The sequence below is a fragment of the Peromyscus eremicus genome, chromosome X, assembly GCF_949786415.1.
Source record: "Peromyscus eremicus chromosome X, PerEre_H2_v1, whole genome shotgun sequence".
In the NCBI taxonomy this organism is placed as follows: domain Eukaryota; kingdom Metazoa; phylum Chordata; class Mammalia; order Rodentia; family Cricetidae; genus Peromyscus; species Peromyscus eremicus.
Genome location: NC_081439.1, coordinates 31029105 through 31049863, shown reverse-complemented (window position 1 = coordinate 31049863; position 20759 = coordinate 31029105). Strand labels below are relative to the sequence as shown.

Below are 20759 nucleotides of genomic sequence, written 5' to 3'. Positions count from 1 at the left end.
TGACTCTAACATGTAAATGTCTTTCTTTTTCCATTAAAATCTTGTGTCATTACTTTGAACATCACCGAGATTATTTTCCTGGCAGATGGAAGGCCACTGGGTATTTACTAAACTACAAGAGACATTATTAATACTTTCCCCAAACTAATTAAGATGGTACCAGGTGACAAATGACTTTTTAGGAAGACCCAAGGCTGTGAACCAAGCACACAATTAATTTGAGTCACCTTTTTTCCAAATGCTATGGATTTTGGTGCAAGGACAATAGCTCAGAGGTTTTGGAAGATCTATTTTTCTAACTGGTTTATGAAAATGAACTAATCATTTCATATGTCATATATTTGTGACATTTATATTTGAAATGGGAGTTATTCAGAAGAGGCTTGTTTCGACCTTACACAATCAAACTCAATACGACTAAAATAGTTGTCACAGTACAAAGAGCAGTAATTTTAGTTACTAGAATCCCAGTATAAACAGGGTATGCTAAACCCTCGCAAATTCTAGCTTTAAATAATGTCTCAAATAAATAGGTGCACAATGTTTTGATTTCTGGTTCATATCAATAATGGTTAATAATTGTCTTCATCATGTAGGCAAAAAATGAGGGTGGTGTGATTTAAAATCTAATTACTAACCAGTATTAGAATTATAGACAAATGATTTTACATATAATTACCAGTGGTTTATACTCCCTTACAATATTATACATCAGATAATATCCCTAGATTTTCTATGCTCTTTTTTATATTTACTTGTGTAACCAGCCAAGGACGATGCCTGCAACTTCAAAAAAGTGATATATTTTAAGGTACTCTGCTATTTATTCTTTAACTTTAAAACATCTTTTAATTCAGTTTGCTGGTGTCATTCTTTATCTATTCCCTTTAGGTTTCAGCTGTAATTTCAGAGATTATTTATGATGATGCTGTCCCCAAATTATTTATTTGTGTGCAACATTTATCTTGAAAATAAACAAGTGATGTAACATTTTTCTTTCTTCTCAACTTGTTCAATTCCTCCAACCTCGCCTTCAACACAGGTTTGTATTCAAAGTACATCATCTTGTTGCCCACAATCTACCTGAATGTTCTTCAAGATAAAACTCATACCTTTTAGAGAATCTCCAAGAAATGACTGTTGAACCCTTACAGTAACTGAAGAGGCTGAAGGCTTCTTTTCTGCATTGTATTAGTAGTAATTATTCAGTGTCTCTGCCTATATAATTCCAGATATCAGACTACTGAACTACAACATAACCTGCACAGCTCCCATGTTGCCAATGGTATGCAAAGAATATTGTATTTTAAAATAAAAACTTAGTATGCATTTTTCAGAAGCTAATTTGGAAAGCATGGATATCACTTCCAGATAATCTAATATATACTGTAGTTACATGGTAATAGATTGAATCTCTTTCCATTCTGGCTGAAAGACCTAAGTTTTATTTTAGATTTCTAAGACTAAGCTAAATACATGTGTAAATTAAATTAGAATACCGATAGATAATCTCCAAGATAATGAAAAAGAGAATATTATGATTTTATTTAAGAAATGAGTGCACAAAGAATGTGTGCACTCATATATAAGAAAGACTATCTTATAACTGCCAGGAGGAAATCAGCAGGATCAAAGGATAAAGCTTTTGAAAATCTTAGCTACTTTCCCTACCATTACAAAGGAGTAAAAGACATTCTGAGCCAGCAATTAACCGTGTTAATCAAGACAGTATTTTAGTGTTACAGCAAATAATTTCTGAATTAAGTATAGCTTTATATTTTGTCGTATACTGTAATGATTTATACTCTTTAAAAGCTGTAGAGGCTGAGATAATTAATAATTTAATTTAAGGAGAGTATTAAAAGGCCCATACCGCAGTAAGCTTTGAAACTGTTAATTGGGATAATAGGAAATTACTTGTCTTTTCCCAAATGTCAGTGAAGTAGGTCAGGATAATTAATATGCATGCTGACTTTTCAGTCAAAGGAAAACAAGACATGTCTCATCTGTGTACTTTTAGTACCATCTATTTCAGACTAAAATGAGTTCAGCCTGAGAAAATTGTCACAGTATGACTCAGTTAAGTAACTGAATTTCAAAATAAGACAAGAGGTAGTTCAACCACGAGAATACAGATTGCAGTCTAAATTTGCCCTTCATAAACTAAGGCTGAATTTTATAACTGCGAGGAAATCAAAATCTCTTCAGGGTATGGATTTAGGTATATTTTGCTCTTTGGAGTTCACTGCAAACATGTGTCACTTAATGTATAACATTATATGGATTGAGACAAAATACATGATATAAAAGGAGGTTGGTTAATGATACTTTTTTATAAAACAATTTATATTTTCATGTTTTCTATTACCTGTTTTGCTCACTTGTCTAAATATTTTCTATTTTAGATGTTGAGGCAAAATGAAAAAAAATGTTCTGACACAGAGATATAATGCTCAGCTCCCCTGCACTTATGCACAAGGTTAGTACACATTCTTTTTAGTAGACCAAACTGAATGCTGGTCTCAAGCAGGATAGAAATATGCTACTGAGAGACTTTGAGTTTACAAGTTTGTATTGTGGTCAATCTGTGTGGCTACATAAGTGAGTGCTCTGTGTAGAGGATGTGCATGTAAGTGTGATGCTGACATTATGACCATGGAATCTTGTTCTGTGTATAATTTGTTTCTGGCATAATACCAAGCAGCTTTGTCTGAATAAGCAGCCTTTGCAGTTATTTGTAAGGATCAATCCACACAAGGCATGATTATGACATCCTTTAACTAGATCCTAAATAGTATTTTGAAAATACTGATTTTTAAAGTGAATATTTTCCAAATGAAACATTCATCATGTCTGTACAAATCTAAATATTTAGAAGAAAAATCCCTCACCATTAGAAAGGTGTATATATTGCACTGAAAAAGAAAATAATTTCTAGGCAAAATGGAATGCAGTGTTCCATACAGAACAGTTTGAAGTACACAGAAAAAAAAATCAAATGGGAAGATTTATAGAGTACCCCAAAAGTAATAGATGGGGTTCTCAAAGATAGTATATAAACATTTTAGTGAAAGAAATTTTACTGAAAATGCAGAGACTGTCCCACATTATTGAAGTGTAACAAAAAATGTATAATGCTAAATTTATTGACACACTCACTAGAGCTGTTCTACCTTGGCATGCTTATTCTATTAAGAGCTCACTGAAAAAGATGGACGGCATCAAATAATTATGTATTTAATAAAATTGGAACCTGAACTTAAAAAAATCGTATAAACACAGGGGTACATCCGTATGTCCAAAAATAAATCCTATACCCAGAGTAACAAAAAGAGGATTCTTGAAGTAAAACATAAAAAGCCATCTAACTAGAGACATTCTGCAGGCTTTTAGAAACCTGAAGAAAGGGCAGGCTTGGTGCCATGAGCTAGACATGACTGTGTCTTCGTACTTCTTCCCAACATGATGACTACGGCAAACTCAAGAAATTACTTAAAAAAAAAGACAGCATTGATGACTCTGCCTATAGAATTGATAGAAAGTTTTCTGAACAGAATTTTCTATTCCAGAATTTAATACTGTTTAATTGGCTGAGATGGAGTATTTTCCTTCCCCAGGGTTTACACAATAATAAACAAAACCCCAATATTTATGGATAGCTGTTATAAAGTGCCTGGATGAGAGTTATAACAAATTTTCTAATCAATACTTAAAATTTAGAAAATCCTTTGTTAATTCTGATAATCATTACAATATTAAGTATGCATTAGGATTGGTAGAACTCCTATAAGAGACTCTTCTATCTTGTTGGTGGAAGATATAGACTACCCATCAAGTCACATGAGCATAAGAGGCTCTCATTTTAAAGGAACGAAGTTTCCCACTGAAATGAGATTCCTGACCTGTTAGTAACTTGTAAGCTAGGGGTTGTTTTTTCCCCACTAGTAATGAAGAACTTATGCTAATGTATCCTATAATCAAAGTCCCACATACTTGACTAATGGGGTGAATGTTCTACTTTATTTGTATCTTCAAAAGGGGGAGCTGATCCCTCAAAGAAACCAAACAAATAACTTGTTTAATCATCATTGGTTCCAGTCCTCTGCACCAATTGACTTAAACTGTATTTAAATGAAGAGTTTAATGCTATTCGCCTACATTCTCTTCAGTTTACTTTGTGGACTTATAGCCAGACCTTTGTTTTTAAATGACTGAGTTCTAGCCTTTCCCTTAAATAAGGCAGGGTTTCTGGACCAATGTATCATGGTCCAGAAGCTTGGCATGGTTATAACAAACTTGATAGTGAGTAAATAGATTCAGATGTTTTTTTGCAACAGGGTCTCATGTAGCCTGCATTAGCTCTGAGTTTGCTATGTATCTGATGATGACCTCAATTTCCTGAACCTCCTGTCTCTATATATACGTATGTATATACATATGTGTCACTAGGCCTGACTGAGAACAAATTTTTAAGGTAAAATGCCTCAGAGAGTTACCAGAAGGTTCCTGAATTATCTTCTTTTTCTTTACAGTTGATACCCATTATAATAGAGTTTTGTAATCAATGAACATACCAATAAAATAAATGGATGCTTCTGGCAAATTGGTTTCTAGAAAAAGCTGAGCAATTTTGGATGACAAATGCTGTATGAAACTTTTTTTTTTGTGTGTGTGTGTTTTGGACATTTCCTTTAAATCCGACAGTAAAAGGAAAGATATAAATATATTTGTGTTGATGCTGGTGGGCGTGTGTGTGTGTGTGTGTGTGTGTGTGTGTGTGTGTGTGTGTGTTCAGTTATTCAACCAGGGTTTTGTTAACACCCTACTTGAAACATTTATTGTTTTTTAACCCAAACCTAGGGGCCAGTCACTATGGACTGGCAAGATGATGCACGGAAGTGAGAAGAAAGTAGGGAAGAGAAGAAAGTAAAGAAATGAAAACTATTAACCTTCAAAAGCAAATGGGGAGTTGGGAGAAAAATCATTTGTTCTAGTGTTGTATGTCCTGGTTCATAAATTAGGGAGACCTAACTTCCTATCCAGCATGACCATTTTTTTTCCCCCAAGGGAAACAACCTTCAAATAAGAAGTTGAAAGATTATAACTGTGTATACAGGCTAAGAATTTCCATAAACATACTTACTTTTCTCTCCTATGTTTTCTCCTGCTGCCTCCCCTTCCTCCTCTTCCTCCTCTTCCTCCACCTCTGGTGGCTGTATGTCATCTTGTGGGTCACAGGCACTAACTGGTGCATTCAGACAGCAGTGGTTGAACCCGCTATCTCGAGGCAGAGTAAAACTTCGGGGCTTGCATCCATTGCCATTCAGCACTTGCAGCCTCTCACTCTCAGCTAAGGGGTACGGGCCATAGTGATCCTGGAGGTGGCACTTCTGAGTTGGAAGAGTAGACTGCCGCCTGTGCTCAGGGGAGATGGCTGCCGAGTCAGAGAAGACAGAATCTTCCAGAGGCAGAGTCTGAAGATAGTGTAAGCCTGAACTTGTTAGCGGTGTCTCGATTAAATCCTGCCAGGAGCGGCGCTGACTGGCTGTCTTGCGAATGGGGGACACGGCACTGCTCCCAGTAACTTCCTGGCGAAATTCCTCGTGTGAAGACTGAGACTGAGAGGTCTCGGTGGAGGAAAGCCGGCTGTGTTTTGCTTCCACATAAGGACTGGCACAACTCATCTGTGGAAAGAAGCCCTTTATCAATTTCCACGGAAATAACAGACCACTTCGATTGTCAAAGAACTTATTTTCTGTTTAGCACAGATTATTTACACGGATGCAGTGTTACACAGTAAAGTTACAACTGAGCAAGTTTTCAGACTTCTCAAAGTTTAGGCCCCAGCTTACACTTTAATAGTTAGGGATTCAGATGTCTTGAGATATAGATGTAACATCTGATAATACTGGAAGTATGAGAAATTGTAAACGTTCATGTAAGAAACACTCAGCAACTAAACAATTTAAAAATCTCTACATATTTTGAAATTCTAAAGAAAAAAAAAATGCCCATAGATTCCTATTTCTGGATTTTAGGCAGCTTAGGGGGTGAGAGAAAGAGACCTTTACATATGAGAACAAGTTGTCTACAAACAAAGCAAACCTTTCTGCTTCTTTATAAGTAAATGTCTATTTCTATGGGTACTGCAGAAAAGCTGTCTTATGGTGTTGTCAATTCTATGGTAATTTCTGGAGAACTGAAAATAGAGGTAGGATGAAATTATAGTTTGTTGGGGGTTAGCATTTTCTGTGAGTATAAACACTATAGAGTACATAAAAAGGAATATATTTTGTGCATGGATTTAAAGTTTGGAAATATACATTATAGTATAAAAGACAAACAAGAAGGGAGAATAGCATCAGTAAAATGCTAGAAAACATTTTCAGTGCAGCACTCTACCTGGGACAAGCCTTACTCCAGCTCTAGAGTCTAGCCCAGGTGCCTTTATGTAAGGAGCTACATTTGTTAATCACAAATGGGGTTGAAGTGGTAGCCAGGACAAATTGAGCTGAGATGTATATATCACCCCTTTTGGAAAAGGGAAAGAAATTACTTAGCATCATCCATGGGTAGACTGTTACCTTTCAACATGTTAAGTAGTATGTTGAACAACTTAATAACAATAAAGTGAAAAGTTTCTTTCCAAGATGCTACTGTTGTTCAAAGGAAAAAAAGATGCATTTAGCAGAAGAATAGCAGAACAACAGGAGGACAGAGGGAATAATGGGGATTGGAAGATTTAAGTAGGGATTGGAGGCAGGAGGGTTGGTGAGTAGGGGACAGAGGTAGAGTTAAGCAAAACTAAGGATATATTTAAAAAGCCATATGCAAACCTACTCCTTGGTAAGATAATTAAAAGAATAATTTCAAAAAAGTGAAGCTGTGGTTCCTCTTTCATCTTTTATAATTTCAAAGGAATCATGCAGATCCTGGTGTTTTTAAGGAAAGGGAAAATATTAATTACTTGGAATAATGCAAAGAGGTTAAATTAAGTTGATTGGTGTAGTCATATAAACTAGCTTCATTTTCCTTTGGGGAAGACAAAGCCCCAAGATACAGAGAATTGATTATTTTGGTAACATGACCGTTAAATTAAATATGGACACTGACATACTCTCAGTAATTTTGACGGGAAACAGGCATAAATTGACATAGTCTTAAGAAAAGTAAGGTTATTATTTATCTCAGTAAAAGAATGAAGTGTAGTGTATACATAGAGTTACTTATAGAGTTAAGAAAATTCTGTAAGAATTCTGGAGCACCATAAACGTATTAAAGCAGATACCATGGCTATATCTAAAATGTGTGCATGTGCATGTGTGCACACACTCACACACACACACTCACATGTGTGTGTGCCCGTGTTTTTATAGTGCTGGGGAATCAAACCTAGGGATATGTGCATCTGTGCTGATTAATTTTTTTTTTTCAAACTTGACACAAGCTAGAGTCATCCAGGAAGAAAGAATGCCAATTGATAAAATACCCCCACTGAACTGTTATGTAGTCAAGTTTGTGTGGCATTTTCTTGATTAATGATTGATGTGGGAGGGCCCAGGCCACTGTGTGTGGTGTAACTCCTGGGCCGGTGGTTCTAGGTTATATAAGAAAGCACTCTGAGCAAGCTAGTAAACAAGAGTTCCACCAGGGTTTCTGCTTGAGTTCCTACTTCTAGGTTCCTGCTATGTTTGTGTTCCCGCCTTGGTTTTCCTCAATGATGGATTATGATCAGGACTTGTAAACCAAAAATACTCCCCAAGTTGCTTTTGGTTATGATATTTTCTTGTAGCAATAGAAAGCTAACTAAGATAGTATATGATATCTATTAAGGAGCTATACCTCCAGCACTATAGTTCTAATATTTATCAGTTGTTTCTAAAAGATATAAAATTGACTTCATTAGTATAGAATAAATAAGATCATATCTTTTTCTAAGGAAAGTTTTCTGTTGTTTTAACTCCTTTAAACCTGGCCAATTCATTTTGCCAATATCCTGTGATGATTATTTCCCTTGATTAAATATTCCTTGTAAACTTAAACATTTTCCTTCTGATTTTAGGTCACCAATTTTCTTCTCCCTATGAAACCTCAGTTTGACTTAGATTTTAATATATGTTCATTTTAACATATAAATGGAGCTCTAAGCTCAAAGTGGAAGCACACTGGGGTTGCACTTACAGAGGGAGGCCGTGGATATGTATCATAGGGGGGTGGAGGGCTGTCTTGTTTCGGTGTTGATGGAGTGTCTGCTTCCTCTTTGTCACTCTCACTCCAGTAATCTGAAAGGTCACAGACACGGACATCTCGGTGTTTATTCAGTATTGATAGCCATATTTCTCAAGAAAAGATACTACCACTTAACAAAAGAGATTTAAATTGAATTACTACAGCGTGTTCACCATCACTGCCCTACTCAAGAGTCATCAAGTTTCATTTTTAGCTGTTTTGGAGGAGAAGGAAGAACACAATAACCTAATCCCAACCTCATGAAAAACTAATGGCACACAGCCAGTCCTAATGGAACTAAGAAAAAGTTAGTTTTTTCTATAAGTCAAAACAGGTGTACGGTATGTTTAATTTTAGACCATTTTCAGAAGTTTTAATTAATAAATACCACAGGATGTTTCTTAAAGTATGTCACTTTAATGCGATAAATACTCAGAGAAGAAAAGCAATAAACCATATGCTGCTGTATATCTCTACTGATATAAACATCCCCGAAATTAATGTTCTAAATATTTTTGGCTTCAATTCACGGTTATCTAACAATTGCTGTTTTCTAAAGTCACAGTGACACGAATCTTTATAACACCATACTCCCACCTCTCCTTGGAAAGACGTGGCAACCCCTAAATCTTGCCAAACGAAAAAAAAAGTACACACTTGCTGATATGTGCTACAAGCACCAAATTTCCAGAACTACTTAAAAGGAAATATAAGCTGCTACACAAAGTTACTTGGCAGAACTGAGGCAAGAGGGAAGATGAAGAACTTTGAGAGATATTTTAAAATTGTAAGCCAAATCCAACAAAAGGGCAACAATCAGAATCAAGTGGATGATATCTCAGCCATAACTGCTGTGTTGATTCTTTATGTGAGTTGCAAGCAAAGAGCCAGGATGATCACCCGAGAGAACAGGTATTAAGAGAAAAGGAAATTGGTATGAAAATTTACATCCTAAAACAACTATGACAAGACTTAAGTAGTATTCAGATTCAAGTGAAAAATCCGAACACATATTTTTGTAGGGCCTTTCCCTTTCTAGAAATTCTCAATTGTAATGTTTTTTCTGCGCTGATGACTAAAAATAAATACAACTAACATATTTTTTCTTCAAAAATTGTTACATTTCTGGTAGGAAATAATGGAGCTTGATTTGAACTAAAAAATTGCCTTGACCCAAACCTCTGAGTACTAAATTCTAGGACTCTTGCTTGACACATCAAGAAAGTTTAATGTTAAGTATAGTGATGTGATTGAATCTCCCTTATCTACTCCTAAGGTTTTACTCCTGTTACTGTGAAAAGAAAGTCTACAGCAATAGATACAGGACATAAAATACACTGCCCCTTCTAGTCAGGCCTTAAAACACAACGACCCTGACAACTCCCACTGGGAAAACAAATACAAAACATCTAACTAATCTAAATTAGATACCTGTTTTTTGTTTTTGGGAAACTGGTCATGGGTGCACAGAACTGTAACTCCAGTGCTCAGGAGGCTACCCAGGATTTGAAGTGTGAGATCAGCTTTGAATAGCTAAACCCTGACTCAAAAAGCCCAATGGGAAGTAATGGAGATACTGGACAGTGACTACCAATATAACTAAGTCCTCCGTCAAAGATGAATTGACATAGTTACTCAGAAACAGATCTAGTAAATGATTGTGGAAAAAGCATGACTGATATTCAGAAGCAGATAAAGGTTCAATTCTTCATAATACAACTACTTAATACATTGACACTTTTAAAAGGCATTATTTAACTTCATTGTTGGGCCTATTTTATAATCTGTAAAAGAACAAGTAATAATAACTGACTTTTGTAGTTGTGTATGTGGGAGTTCTAAATAAAGTAACATATATTCAAGTGCTTTGTACCTTGAATACACTCAAGAGATATTAGGAGCATTTATCTTCTCGGGGATATTTGCAGATTTTATGCCAGGACAGTCTGACACAAATCAGAAAGGCAGTAAATACCTGATGCTTATTTTCATAGATATTCTTTTTTTTCTTTGTAGCATTTTTGAGCAATGAAGAATGCAATCTGGAGTCCTAGGGTCTGGGCAGTTTTATGAGAGCCTGAAATCTTTTTGGAAGTTAATGCTAGCATTCACCTCTCCCTACCCCACACAAAGTAGTGAGATTGCTAAGACCACTCTACCCTTATCCTTCCCACTGTTCCCAAGAATGCTGGCTGAGTTTATCCTTAATGTTGCCATTGAAACCATGGCGTTTTGGTGCAATAATATCTCAAGTGGTTCTTATTAGCACCCTGGAAAAGAGATGATTAGCATTTTATCCAGGGCTCCATAGCTGTTACCATACATAAGAGATCTGAAGTGTTTATTTTTCCTCCTCAGCTTAATTAGGAAAAATTCTAATCCGTATTTGATATAATTTTTGGCTTATTAAAAAGCAATATCAATCTAAACATTTCTATGTTTCTTAAGAAAAAGTAGAAATATGACTTTACAAATCAACTTCTTATGCTAAGCTGTAAGGGAGAGAACAATACCAGAAAAAAGGCAACATTGAAAATTTACTTAGGCTCTTTTGGAACATGTGAAATATTACACACATTATAGCTTAGTGGCTGAAACCAGTATGATTTCTTTCTAAGAGCAAATGGAATTTTTAGCTCTCTAAAAGAATATAAATATATATTTTGATGTGTCTTGCAAAATAGTAAGTTTTGTAAGTAATTATGAATAAACATGCCCATCAGTAGAAGAGGGACATATTTTTAAAACTTGCTCTTATTTAGAACTATCAAAGAAATACAATATAGTTCATTCACTCTTATGTGATTAAAACTTTACAATGACATCAAGGAATTATTTTTATGGTAAAACATTGAAATGTCATTTTTCTAGATTTCTTAAGTCTATACTGTATTATCATTATCTATATCCACCATACTACACAATAATATACCAGAATTCCTACCTTCATTCTTAGCTATGTATAACAGTACTTGTTCATTACTTTGCCCAATTCCTGCTTAGTTCTTCCCATCCTGTGGGTACCACTATTCTCTTTTCAGCTTCGAAGAGCTATGTTGTGTTTGGAACTAAATTCAGCATTTAGAATTACTCAGGAGATATCAAATAACCACAGAAGAGTGGAGGTGATATGAATACTTATCAGTTTCCTAAGCAGAAGACCAAGGGACTTAACCATATATTAAGTAGGAAGTCTGTTTCTGATGTATGTTAAAGTGCCTTTTCACTCTGTGGAAAAGCAAGTATCATAGTCTGCCTATGGTTTTTCTACCAAACTTTAGTAGGCATTAAATATATATACTTACACAATAGAGCAAGGCAGCATGCATCTACAAAATAATTACTCTCTGCAACTTGCACATGCAATATAAATTAACCTGTCCTTTTATCCACAATGAAACTTAGTTTCACAACAAAGGAAATTCATTATAATCAAGATTATGCTCAACTTGAAAGCAACATCAAGTAATACAATTCTGAAGCTTGAAAATAAAAGTTCTGTGATACATATAGCTTGATATTTTTCCTGGATTAATTTTCCTATCTGTATATTACCCATATATCCAACTCTCATAACTTTAAACAATCAGGTAAAAATACGTTTAAAGAGCTACTTCACCCCTTTTCAAGAAATTTGAAAAGGAAGGCTGGTATTTTTTTTTCAGTGCTCTTACCTCAAATTAAGGTCTATAAATTACACTGAGGCATAAAGGTGAGGAAGTTTAAGCCACCAGACACATTTACTGCATTATAGTGTTAGACAAGGTTTGCCCGTGCATACAGATTTGATGAAGACAGCCTCTACATTATTTGTAGAATTGTGCAATCTGCTTCCATTCTGTGGAATATCATAGTTATTGCCTTCAGTCCACACCATTACCATCTTACAAGAATTAGTTCAGAAAACAGAGCCAAACAAAGTCTTTCCCATACTCCCTTCCTGGAAAGACTCTGTTTACCCTTGTTTCCTGGAACTTGATTTGTTTCTTACTATGTTTCATTTTCTATATTGCACCAAGCTTACCTTTTTGAACAGAATCCAGTATAACTGTAGGATAGGTGCTTACATTTTCATACAAGCGTGACATTGAGGATCGTTTGTGAAATATTTTAATATTTAATAAAATTTTGTATCTTTCTCTCAATTATCAATGCTATATCAAGAGTCACTGATGATTTTCTTCAAAAAAAGTCCTCATTAGCCCTGTCTTCTTATGTAAGGAAAAAGTGTATTATGATTATAAGATAAAAGGTATTCCTTTACCTTGTTCTTGCTTAATCCTCTCTCTCTCTGCATATCCCGCAGTCAGCATGTTAATTCTATTAAGCCACCTGGAAAAAAGAAAGAAAGAAATCAATGATAATTCATTATACTGGTTAGAAATATTTATTGCAAAATGTCTAAAAAGATATAGGATAATTCTACATATAAAATGTGTTCTTCATTAAACTTGAAAAAAAAATGAAGACTTCAATAGAAAATAATCTACCATAGTACAAATTGTTCCCACACTGAAGATGTAATTCCAATGCAACAGTTATGTAAAGCTGTTAATGTGTGCAATATAGAAGGTTTTGAGATGACCAAAGCCATATCAATTATTTTCCATCAAATGTATGAACACTCCAAATATGCCTGCTCTTTTTTTTTTGTTTGTTTGTTTGTTTGTTTTTTAGAACAAATGCTCCTTTGGTGACACTTTTAACAGCCATTCTAATTTATAGAGACAGGAGAAAAAGTTACAGAGCTTGCCTGTAAAAATAATAGTTTTACCATGAAATAATAGTTTTGAATACACTCATTTAAGTTGAATGACCCAAGAGGAAACACATCTCAGAAGTACTTTAGAATCTTGTCTCTAAATACAAGAGTACTTAGCTCCTCAAAAATAGAAAGTACATATATAATTTTAACCTTTTATGATCTAGAAAACATACTTTCATGAACAACAGTAAGTTAATTTGTCTTAGTTTTTTCTTAAGTATTGCTGCTATTGTTAGTGCAGCAAAACACGATCTCAGTTTCTTCATTTAATTCTGCCAGGAATCTTCCTGTATGCATCATTTCAACTAGATTATGAAATCACAAATTCTTTGTAAACAAACTGACAATTTCTCATCTGGAAATTCTGAGCAATGGCCCATATGTTTTTCCAAAACTGAAATCGGGTTGAATTCACCTTCAAAACTACCTTAAGCAATTTTGGAATTACTGTTAGAGTTAACGTCATTAAATGGTGGAATAGTCTGATCTTGATGTATTTTAAAGAAAACCTGGGTTTGAGAATTTCTTTCTCCTAAGATCCTGTATCTTTTTCGACTAGAACATAAATCTGTCTAACTGAACCACATATTTCACAATTTTTCCAAGTGGTGCTGTTTATATCATATACCTAGCATATCTTGAAGAGAGGAAAGTTGTATCTCTCATGGGCATCTATTGAAATTTAAACTTCAGGTTAGCAAAACATATCATGTAAATATCAGCCTAAAGAATATAAGGGAAGTAAAGAAAGGATTGGAGTCCTATCAATATACAATAAAATATCCACAGGAATTCAATAACATATTTTATATACATACACTAGTAAATTCTAAACTATAAATCAAGAAGTCAACCTCATAATAAAATCTTTTAAAATGACTAATTATTAGCAAAAGATCAAAATGAAACTTAATATCTAGTTCAATTTTTAGTAAGAAAGGGGTTGAATTTAGATTACAGGGAAAGTGTAGCCTGATGCTGTTAGGTTGACAAGGATGACAGTTACACTAAAGGAAGTTGATCATTGACATTGAATCTACTATTATGTTTTTACTTCTTGAAAAACATTGATATTTTAATCAGAATTCTAAAGAAAATGAAAGTTCTTAGAAGGTGAATTGAGAAATTTAAGAGAGGCTTCTTCAGTTTTCAATTCATCATTTATTAAGTATCTATTTGTGTTTAACAATAAACTATGTTTTAGAAACATATAAATGTATAAGGCATAGTCCTTGCTTTCATTGAACTCTAGATTGCTAAAACTCCTAAGACAACTGAAAATTTAAGCTACTATAAAGAAAAAATTCTGCTCATAATAAAACCTCTTTGGAACATGTATGGATATTCTCAGGCTGCTGTTTATAGCCTAAAGAGACTTAATACTATATAGCCATTGCTGTATCTTGGATATACTTGTTCTTAAGCGACAGCTGGAAAAACCTCACTTACTGATATACTTGGTATAATTATGACTTCCTATCATAGGTTGCTATGAAAGCAGATATACATATGATAACTGATTCCAGAATTATTTATTGAGAGCCTGTAATGTGCTAGGGATGGTTCTAGGCACCTAGAATACAGAGTATACAAAACAAAGCACCCATCTTTATGATGCCTGTATTTTAACAATGGAGGCAGATGACAAATTGGGATATAAGTAAGCATCTATGAAGTTACCAAGGTAGCACATGCCTTCTTTTAAAGCAGCAAGCTTGGTAGGTAAAATTTAGAATGTCAAAGTTGCTTGGGAGTAGGGAATCTGTATTAGGTAAGGTGGTCAGGGATACATTTATTCAACTTGGAATCTTTTCAAGAACACTGATGTGGAAGTTTTTGAATATTAGTACCTCATCATATTCTAACAGTTTAGAACATGAATATATAGGTAAGGGAATATGCTTAGAGTAACACAGACTAATATACTGGGAGAGAAATAATTTATAGTTACAAGGATACACATACACACACACACACTTAGAAAAGTATACATATCTGTGTATACAGATCGTATGGAAAACCTAAATTTAAGGAATACTTTTATACCTTAATTACTAGGTCCTATTACTACTGGTATTACATATTTTCTAAAATCTAGAGTACAAATACATATTATTCTATACTATGGTATAATTTAATACAAAACAATAATGCCTTTAAAGTCATAAAATAATCAGATAAAGCATGTATTGACTATAATTATGCTTATTTAAAAATACATCCTCTCTTGAATTAGGCATGTTTTCAAAGATTACATATGAAGTAAATCAATACCCACATTATCTTGCTATGTATGATAATGTGATCACACAAAGCTGTATATGGGTGCCTTTCCATATCACTAACACTGTGTGAATGTTTTTTAGCACTGATTATTTTATCCTATTAACAATTATTTTTCTAAATTGCCTATTAAAAACAATACTAGGAATAAAGTTATTGGTGAAAGAAAAACAAAGATACATTATAATTAAATTTTAAAATTCAATTATTATGTCTATAATTCTGAAATATACAGTATATTAAGTCTTACATAAAACAAGACTTTTAAAGGTATAATGTGGTGCTGACATTTTGGATTTAATCCACTACTTAAAGTAATTAGACGAATGACATGGTTTGGTTTAGTTTCTTCTGTTTCTTTTCTGGTGTTTGGAACTAGAGAAGTATCAGGGAAGAGCAGTGATATCGACATTCTTTTGAATATACTGTTAAGACAGAGTAGCAAATGTCAGTCAAAAAAGGTTTTATAGTTGATAAAATGCATGGACAATGTCTAAACTAAAATGGTTCTAATTAGCATGTATCAAGAATGCTTAAACTATTTTAATTTTTACAGGGAGGCAACTGGTACCTAATGTATTCATCTTGTAGTACAAGAGATCCTCATTTATGTCATTTATTCTTATTTTGGTTATAATGCAAACCCTTCAAGTGTATCCCTAGGGAACTGAGTTTATCATTTGGTTAAATAGATGGCATGGACATAGAACTATAGAATTATGAGAAAATTATAGCACCAAAAATAGACAACCACAAGTCCTCCATCATGTACTTTGAGAGCAAGGAGAAAAAAAAATCAGTGAAAATTCTTAGTGCTGGTATGAAATTTTAAGAATAGTAAGTTATATAAATTATGAATAAGGATAGTTCCTTTCTTTGCCATTTCCTTTCATACACCTCTGCTTTTCAGAAACAATGGTTGTACTTCTAGGTGTCAAATAATTTATTTATAAAAGTAGCTTAAGTGTTCATTTCCTCTGCTTAAGCATATTTACGAAGCAGCACAATTTTTGTGCTTAAAATGTTTAGTTATAATTTTTAGAGACATCTAAAGAAAAGTAAATGAGGTAAAAGAACAAAAGTATATAAACATTAATACTTTTTGCTACTGAAGACTTGTGTAAAATTTAAAGAAAAACCCTACTTAGAGGGATAGTTGGCTATATAACTCTGCCCAGTGATAATGAAGGTGACAGGAAGAATTACTACAATAGCTAGATCGAAGTTATTGAAATGGATAGTCTATCAAATATATATAGCACTCGAATAAGTCAGGTTTTCTGTACACTTTTTGAGCATTTAGGAATACATGTTAAGATATATTCCTAAAATTTAACATCTTAAAACAAAACCCCTTTTTGTGGTAATATTTTGGATTTATATTGGTTATGGTACTTATGTGGTAAAATTGACAGTCAATGAAAGTTGAACTTTTAAAATGCTAAATCATGAATTAGGTAAATATCATTTTTAAAAATTAAGTATGATCACATGTAACTATAGATGGACTACTCAATTTTTAATTAATTAATATACAATGAGATTCCTTAAAGATTACTGAAGACAAGCTTAGACCTTGAATTTTAGGCCTAATGAGGTAATTTGAGATGTAAATAGTACTTTACCTGTTCATGTCATCAAGATGTTCTGCAGCAAAATAAAAGCTTTTGATTTTAGGATGGCAGGCTTTGAATGCACTGTGAGTAAAACAACAACAAATAAGTTACATTTACTTTTTTACAAATTGGAAAAAGGTTTTAAGTCAAATATCTTTAAATTTTTTTATTAGAGTTGGGAGAGGCAAAAGAACATGATCAAAATATATTGTATGAAAAATTTTTTAAAAAATTCTAATTTGGAACCTGGGTATGGTAACACACACTTTTAATCCCAGCAGTTGGGGGCAAAGGTGAGTAGATTTTTCTGAGTTCAAGGCCAGCCTGGCCTACAAAGTGAGTTATAGGACAGTCAGAACTAAATAGTGAGACCTTGTCTTGAAATAAAACCAAAAGTATTCTATTTTGTCTATTTATTATTAACATCATCATCACTGGTGTTTTTATGTGTGTGCACATGCTAGAGAAAAATTTTTGAGAACTGGTTCTCTCTAACCATGGATTCCAGGATTGACAGGTCATCAGGCTTGCATGTAAAGCACTTTATCATGAGACATCTTGTTGGCTCAAACTAAATAATTTTTATGGATAAAATTAATGCAGTGTCTAACCTAACTTCACATACATAATCTTCTATCATGACAGAAATAAGTAAAATTCCATGCTACGTCCTCGAAATTGCTTTCTTATAATCTCAGTTTAAAAGCATCAGATAAACAAACTGTAACTTAAAATTTAGAAAATTACAAAATAAATTATCCCTTCTTCCCCCTTTCTCCAAGTAAAATGAACTTACTATTTCTTGCGGCATTCACTGGCTCTATCAATTTTAAATTCAGGCAGACTGATGAATCCTTCTGCTTTTTCATCCTAAAGAAGCAAGATTTTTGTTTAGTGTATCATACCAAGGAGGTCTGAAGCTAATAATACCATGTAAGTATAACTTAGACATTCAGAGTAATAAATGTGCTAGTCATTTAGTTCATAAGTCTACTTATATTCCATACATTCTACATATCCATAAATTAAAGCATTATTTTGAAACTTAGAATTTTTACAAATTAAAACATATACACTATTTTATATTAAAATGAGGCTAGAAAATAATTTGCAAAGTAAAATATGCTTTATAAAAATTTTTGGGGCTAAAGAAGTAGTTCATTGGTAGAGTACTCATCTGTGCAGTATGTAATGAACTCTGAGTTTGAGCTTTAGAACATAATCCCCTGCCCCCACTCCCCCCCGCAAAAAAAAAGTAAAAGGAAAGAACATTTCAGGCCATACATACAAAATATGTGTACATTTTTAGTATAAAATTTTCTATCATTTTAAATAGAGTGATTTATTTTATGTGTATGACTGTTCTATCAGAATGTATGTATGAGTATCATGTGCATGCCTGTTGCCTGACAGAAGTCAGAAGATGGTACTGGATCCCCAGGAAGTAGAAATACAAATGGTTGTGAGTCAACATGTAGGTGCTAGAAACAAGTGCTGAATAATCTCTCCAGCCCCACCCATTTTCTATCATTTAAAAAATTTAGATATAAAATATGGAGTTGCTTACCAATTCAAATGTTCATTTTTTATAGCAATTTGCTAACCAAATTTGAATTTTTCTATATAAAAATTATTTCGTGTATTCAATAGTTCAGAAATTAAGTAGGTCAACTTGATTTTAAAATATGTGGTTTCAGATACATCTCACACAGACACACACACAACATTTTTCATCTGAAAAATTCAATAAAATTCATAAATCCTCCTCTCTTTAATACTAGTTTAAAACAAGGCAGGAGAACTATCCAAAATATTGTATTTGTCTTAAGTTAAATCAAGTATAATGTGATTTGGTGGCTACTGTGTTCTTTTTCCTGGTTATAACAAAGCTTCACAGACTTTACCATTCCACATTTTACTTGATCTGCTAAACCAGATCGTAACTCCTTATATATCAAATTTAAGTAAGATTATTCTCCCTCCAACTATTTTGAAGAAAAAAAGCTACTCTCAGTTCCCTCCTTCCCTCCCCCCTCCACACACACACACACACACACACACACACACACACACACACACAGTGTGCATATGTACATTTCTGTTATTAATGAACTATGCAAAAGTGAAAAATTTGAGCTGTAGATAGCAACTGAAACTTGTATGTTAAGTACAGAAGCAGTACTAAAAATCTGTCTTTAAATATTTTTTCCAATCTATGATTAAAGAAAATGTTTCCATTTTGACTTCTATCTTATGTTACTTTTGACAGCCTTAATTTAAAACTTGAAATATTTTTGGAATATTATCTCTTCATAATAATGCAATATAAAATACTCTATTTCCTCTAAAATAACAATTAGGCTTTCCTGGAACATATACTACAAACTTATTTTTTTATATTTTACATGGCTAACTGTAATAACAACTTTCCAATGACTGAAATATAGGCACTATTTAATAAAACAGACAAAAGAATTTCATCCCACATAGTTTGAAAGATAGAATATGATTTAGTATATGCAGACAATATATAGATTGTCTTATAGATATATACAGTCTGTAAGTAAACCACAATAAAGAGAAACAGATATTGTATTTTGATACTACTTGATTAGCATATAAATTTAGTATATCTAGCAAATAAAATGTATTTATATTTGCTTACTATAACTAAACAAGACATACTTAATACAGACAGATTTTGTTTTATTCATTATATGACTGCTACAAAATATCAAAACCTAAAATAATATTTTCATATAAGTATATAGAAAATAATTAGTTTAAGGTCTTCCAAATAAGTCTTCTATTGATAAACATTACTTAAACACTTAGCATTGTCAGACATTGTTCATTTCTTCCACTCTAGGAAAGCTTAGTGAGATACACATCATTATTTTCATTTTGCAGATGAAGAGATAAGCACAGTCAGTCAAATAGTGTAATTCCCAAGTCTACTCTTTCTCCATGATATAAGACAGCAGCATAATAGCTTGTTCAGGGAACATCAAATTCTCTAGATATTGTATATTACAACCAAAGGTCTAATAATTATGGTAACTTTAAGGACTCTTCAAGTGCAAATTGATTCATGTCTTAGGATACTATTTGCATACAAACTACAAACTCTCTCTCTCTCTCTCTCTCTCTCTCTCTCTCTCTATATATATATATATATATATATATATATATATATATATATATATATACACACACACACACACACACACACACACACACACACACACACGTTATAATAAAGTGAAGTAGTAGATAGGTACAGCAAACATGTCAAATCAGTGTTAAGGGAAAATCTATGATTAAAACACACTTTGGCACATTTGGTGAGATACATGATTGATTGTGATATGATTAGTCTAGATACAAATATGTTATACCAAAAAAACCTAGAAAAGTCATAAGAACAATTAAAACACCTTAAACATGCCTCTCCCCTCAAGTTGTCCAAATGTAATGGATACTTAATTTCAAAATTAGTCTACTAGTTCATTCTTTTTTCTTCAGGAGAAACTGAAATAAACTGAAACAATACTGACTTACTTAAATTGCTAAGTAGTACCTCCTTCAACAGAAACGGAAAAAACCCTATAAAACTTTGAGCAAGAAGTTTTAAAAGTCTCTTATGTTTTTAGTTAAACTACTACATTAACTGCTTGGTATCGTTAGAAACAGAGAATTTCACTATATTTTTATTGTGCTTCAGATATGTTGCTACATTAGAAAAATGGAGCAAAACGTTCTTCCAGAATACTGAAGACGGATCCTGAATTGGCTTGAGGGTGATACGATTTAAAATCAAATGGCTCAAATGTCAACACTTTTTGTTACAGATAATGGACTAATGA

General features: G+C 33.2%; 1 protein-coding gene across 1 annotated transcript in view; it reads right to left on the bottom strand.

Moving 5' to 3' along the window:
• Cnksr2 (connector enhancer of kinase suppressor of Ras 2) overlaps positions 1–20759 on the bottom strand; it is a 237507-nt gene that overhangs the window by 30574 nt on the left and 186174 nt on the right. Inside the window, exons 16-20 of the mRNA XM_059251058.1 lie at positions 17690–17763; positions 16903–16974; positions 12494–12561; positions 8182–8282; positions 5144–5684 (exon numbers count right to left, since the gene is read on the bottom strand). Of these exons, the coding sequence (XP_059107041.1) occupies positions 5144–5684; positions 8182–8282; positions 12494–12561; positions 16903–16974; positions 17690–17763 (856 nt within the window). The remainder of the gene's footprint in view (positions 1–5143; positions 5685–8181; positions 8283–12493; positions 12562–16902; positions 16975–17689; positions 17764–20759) is intronic.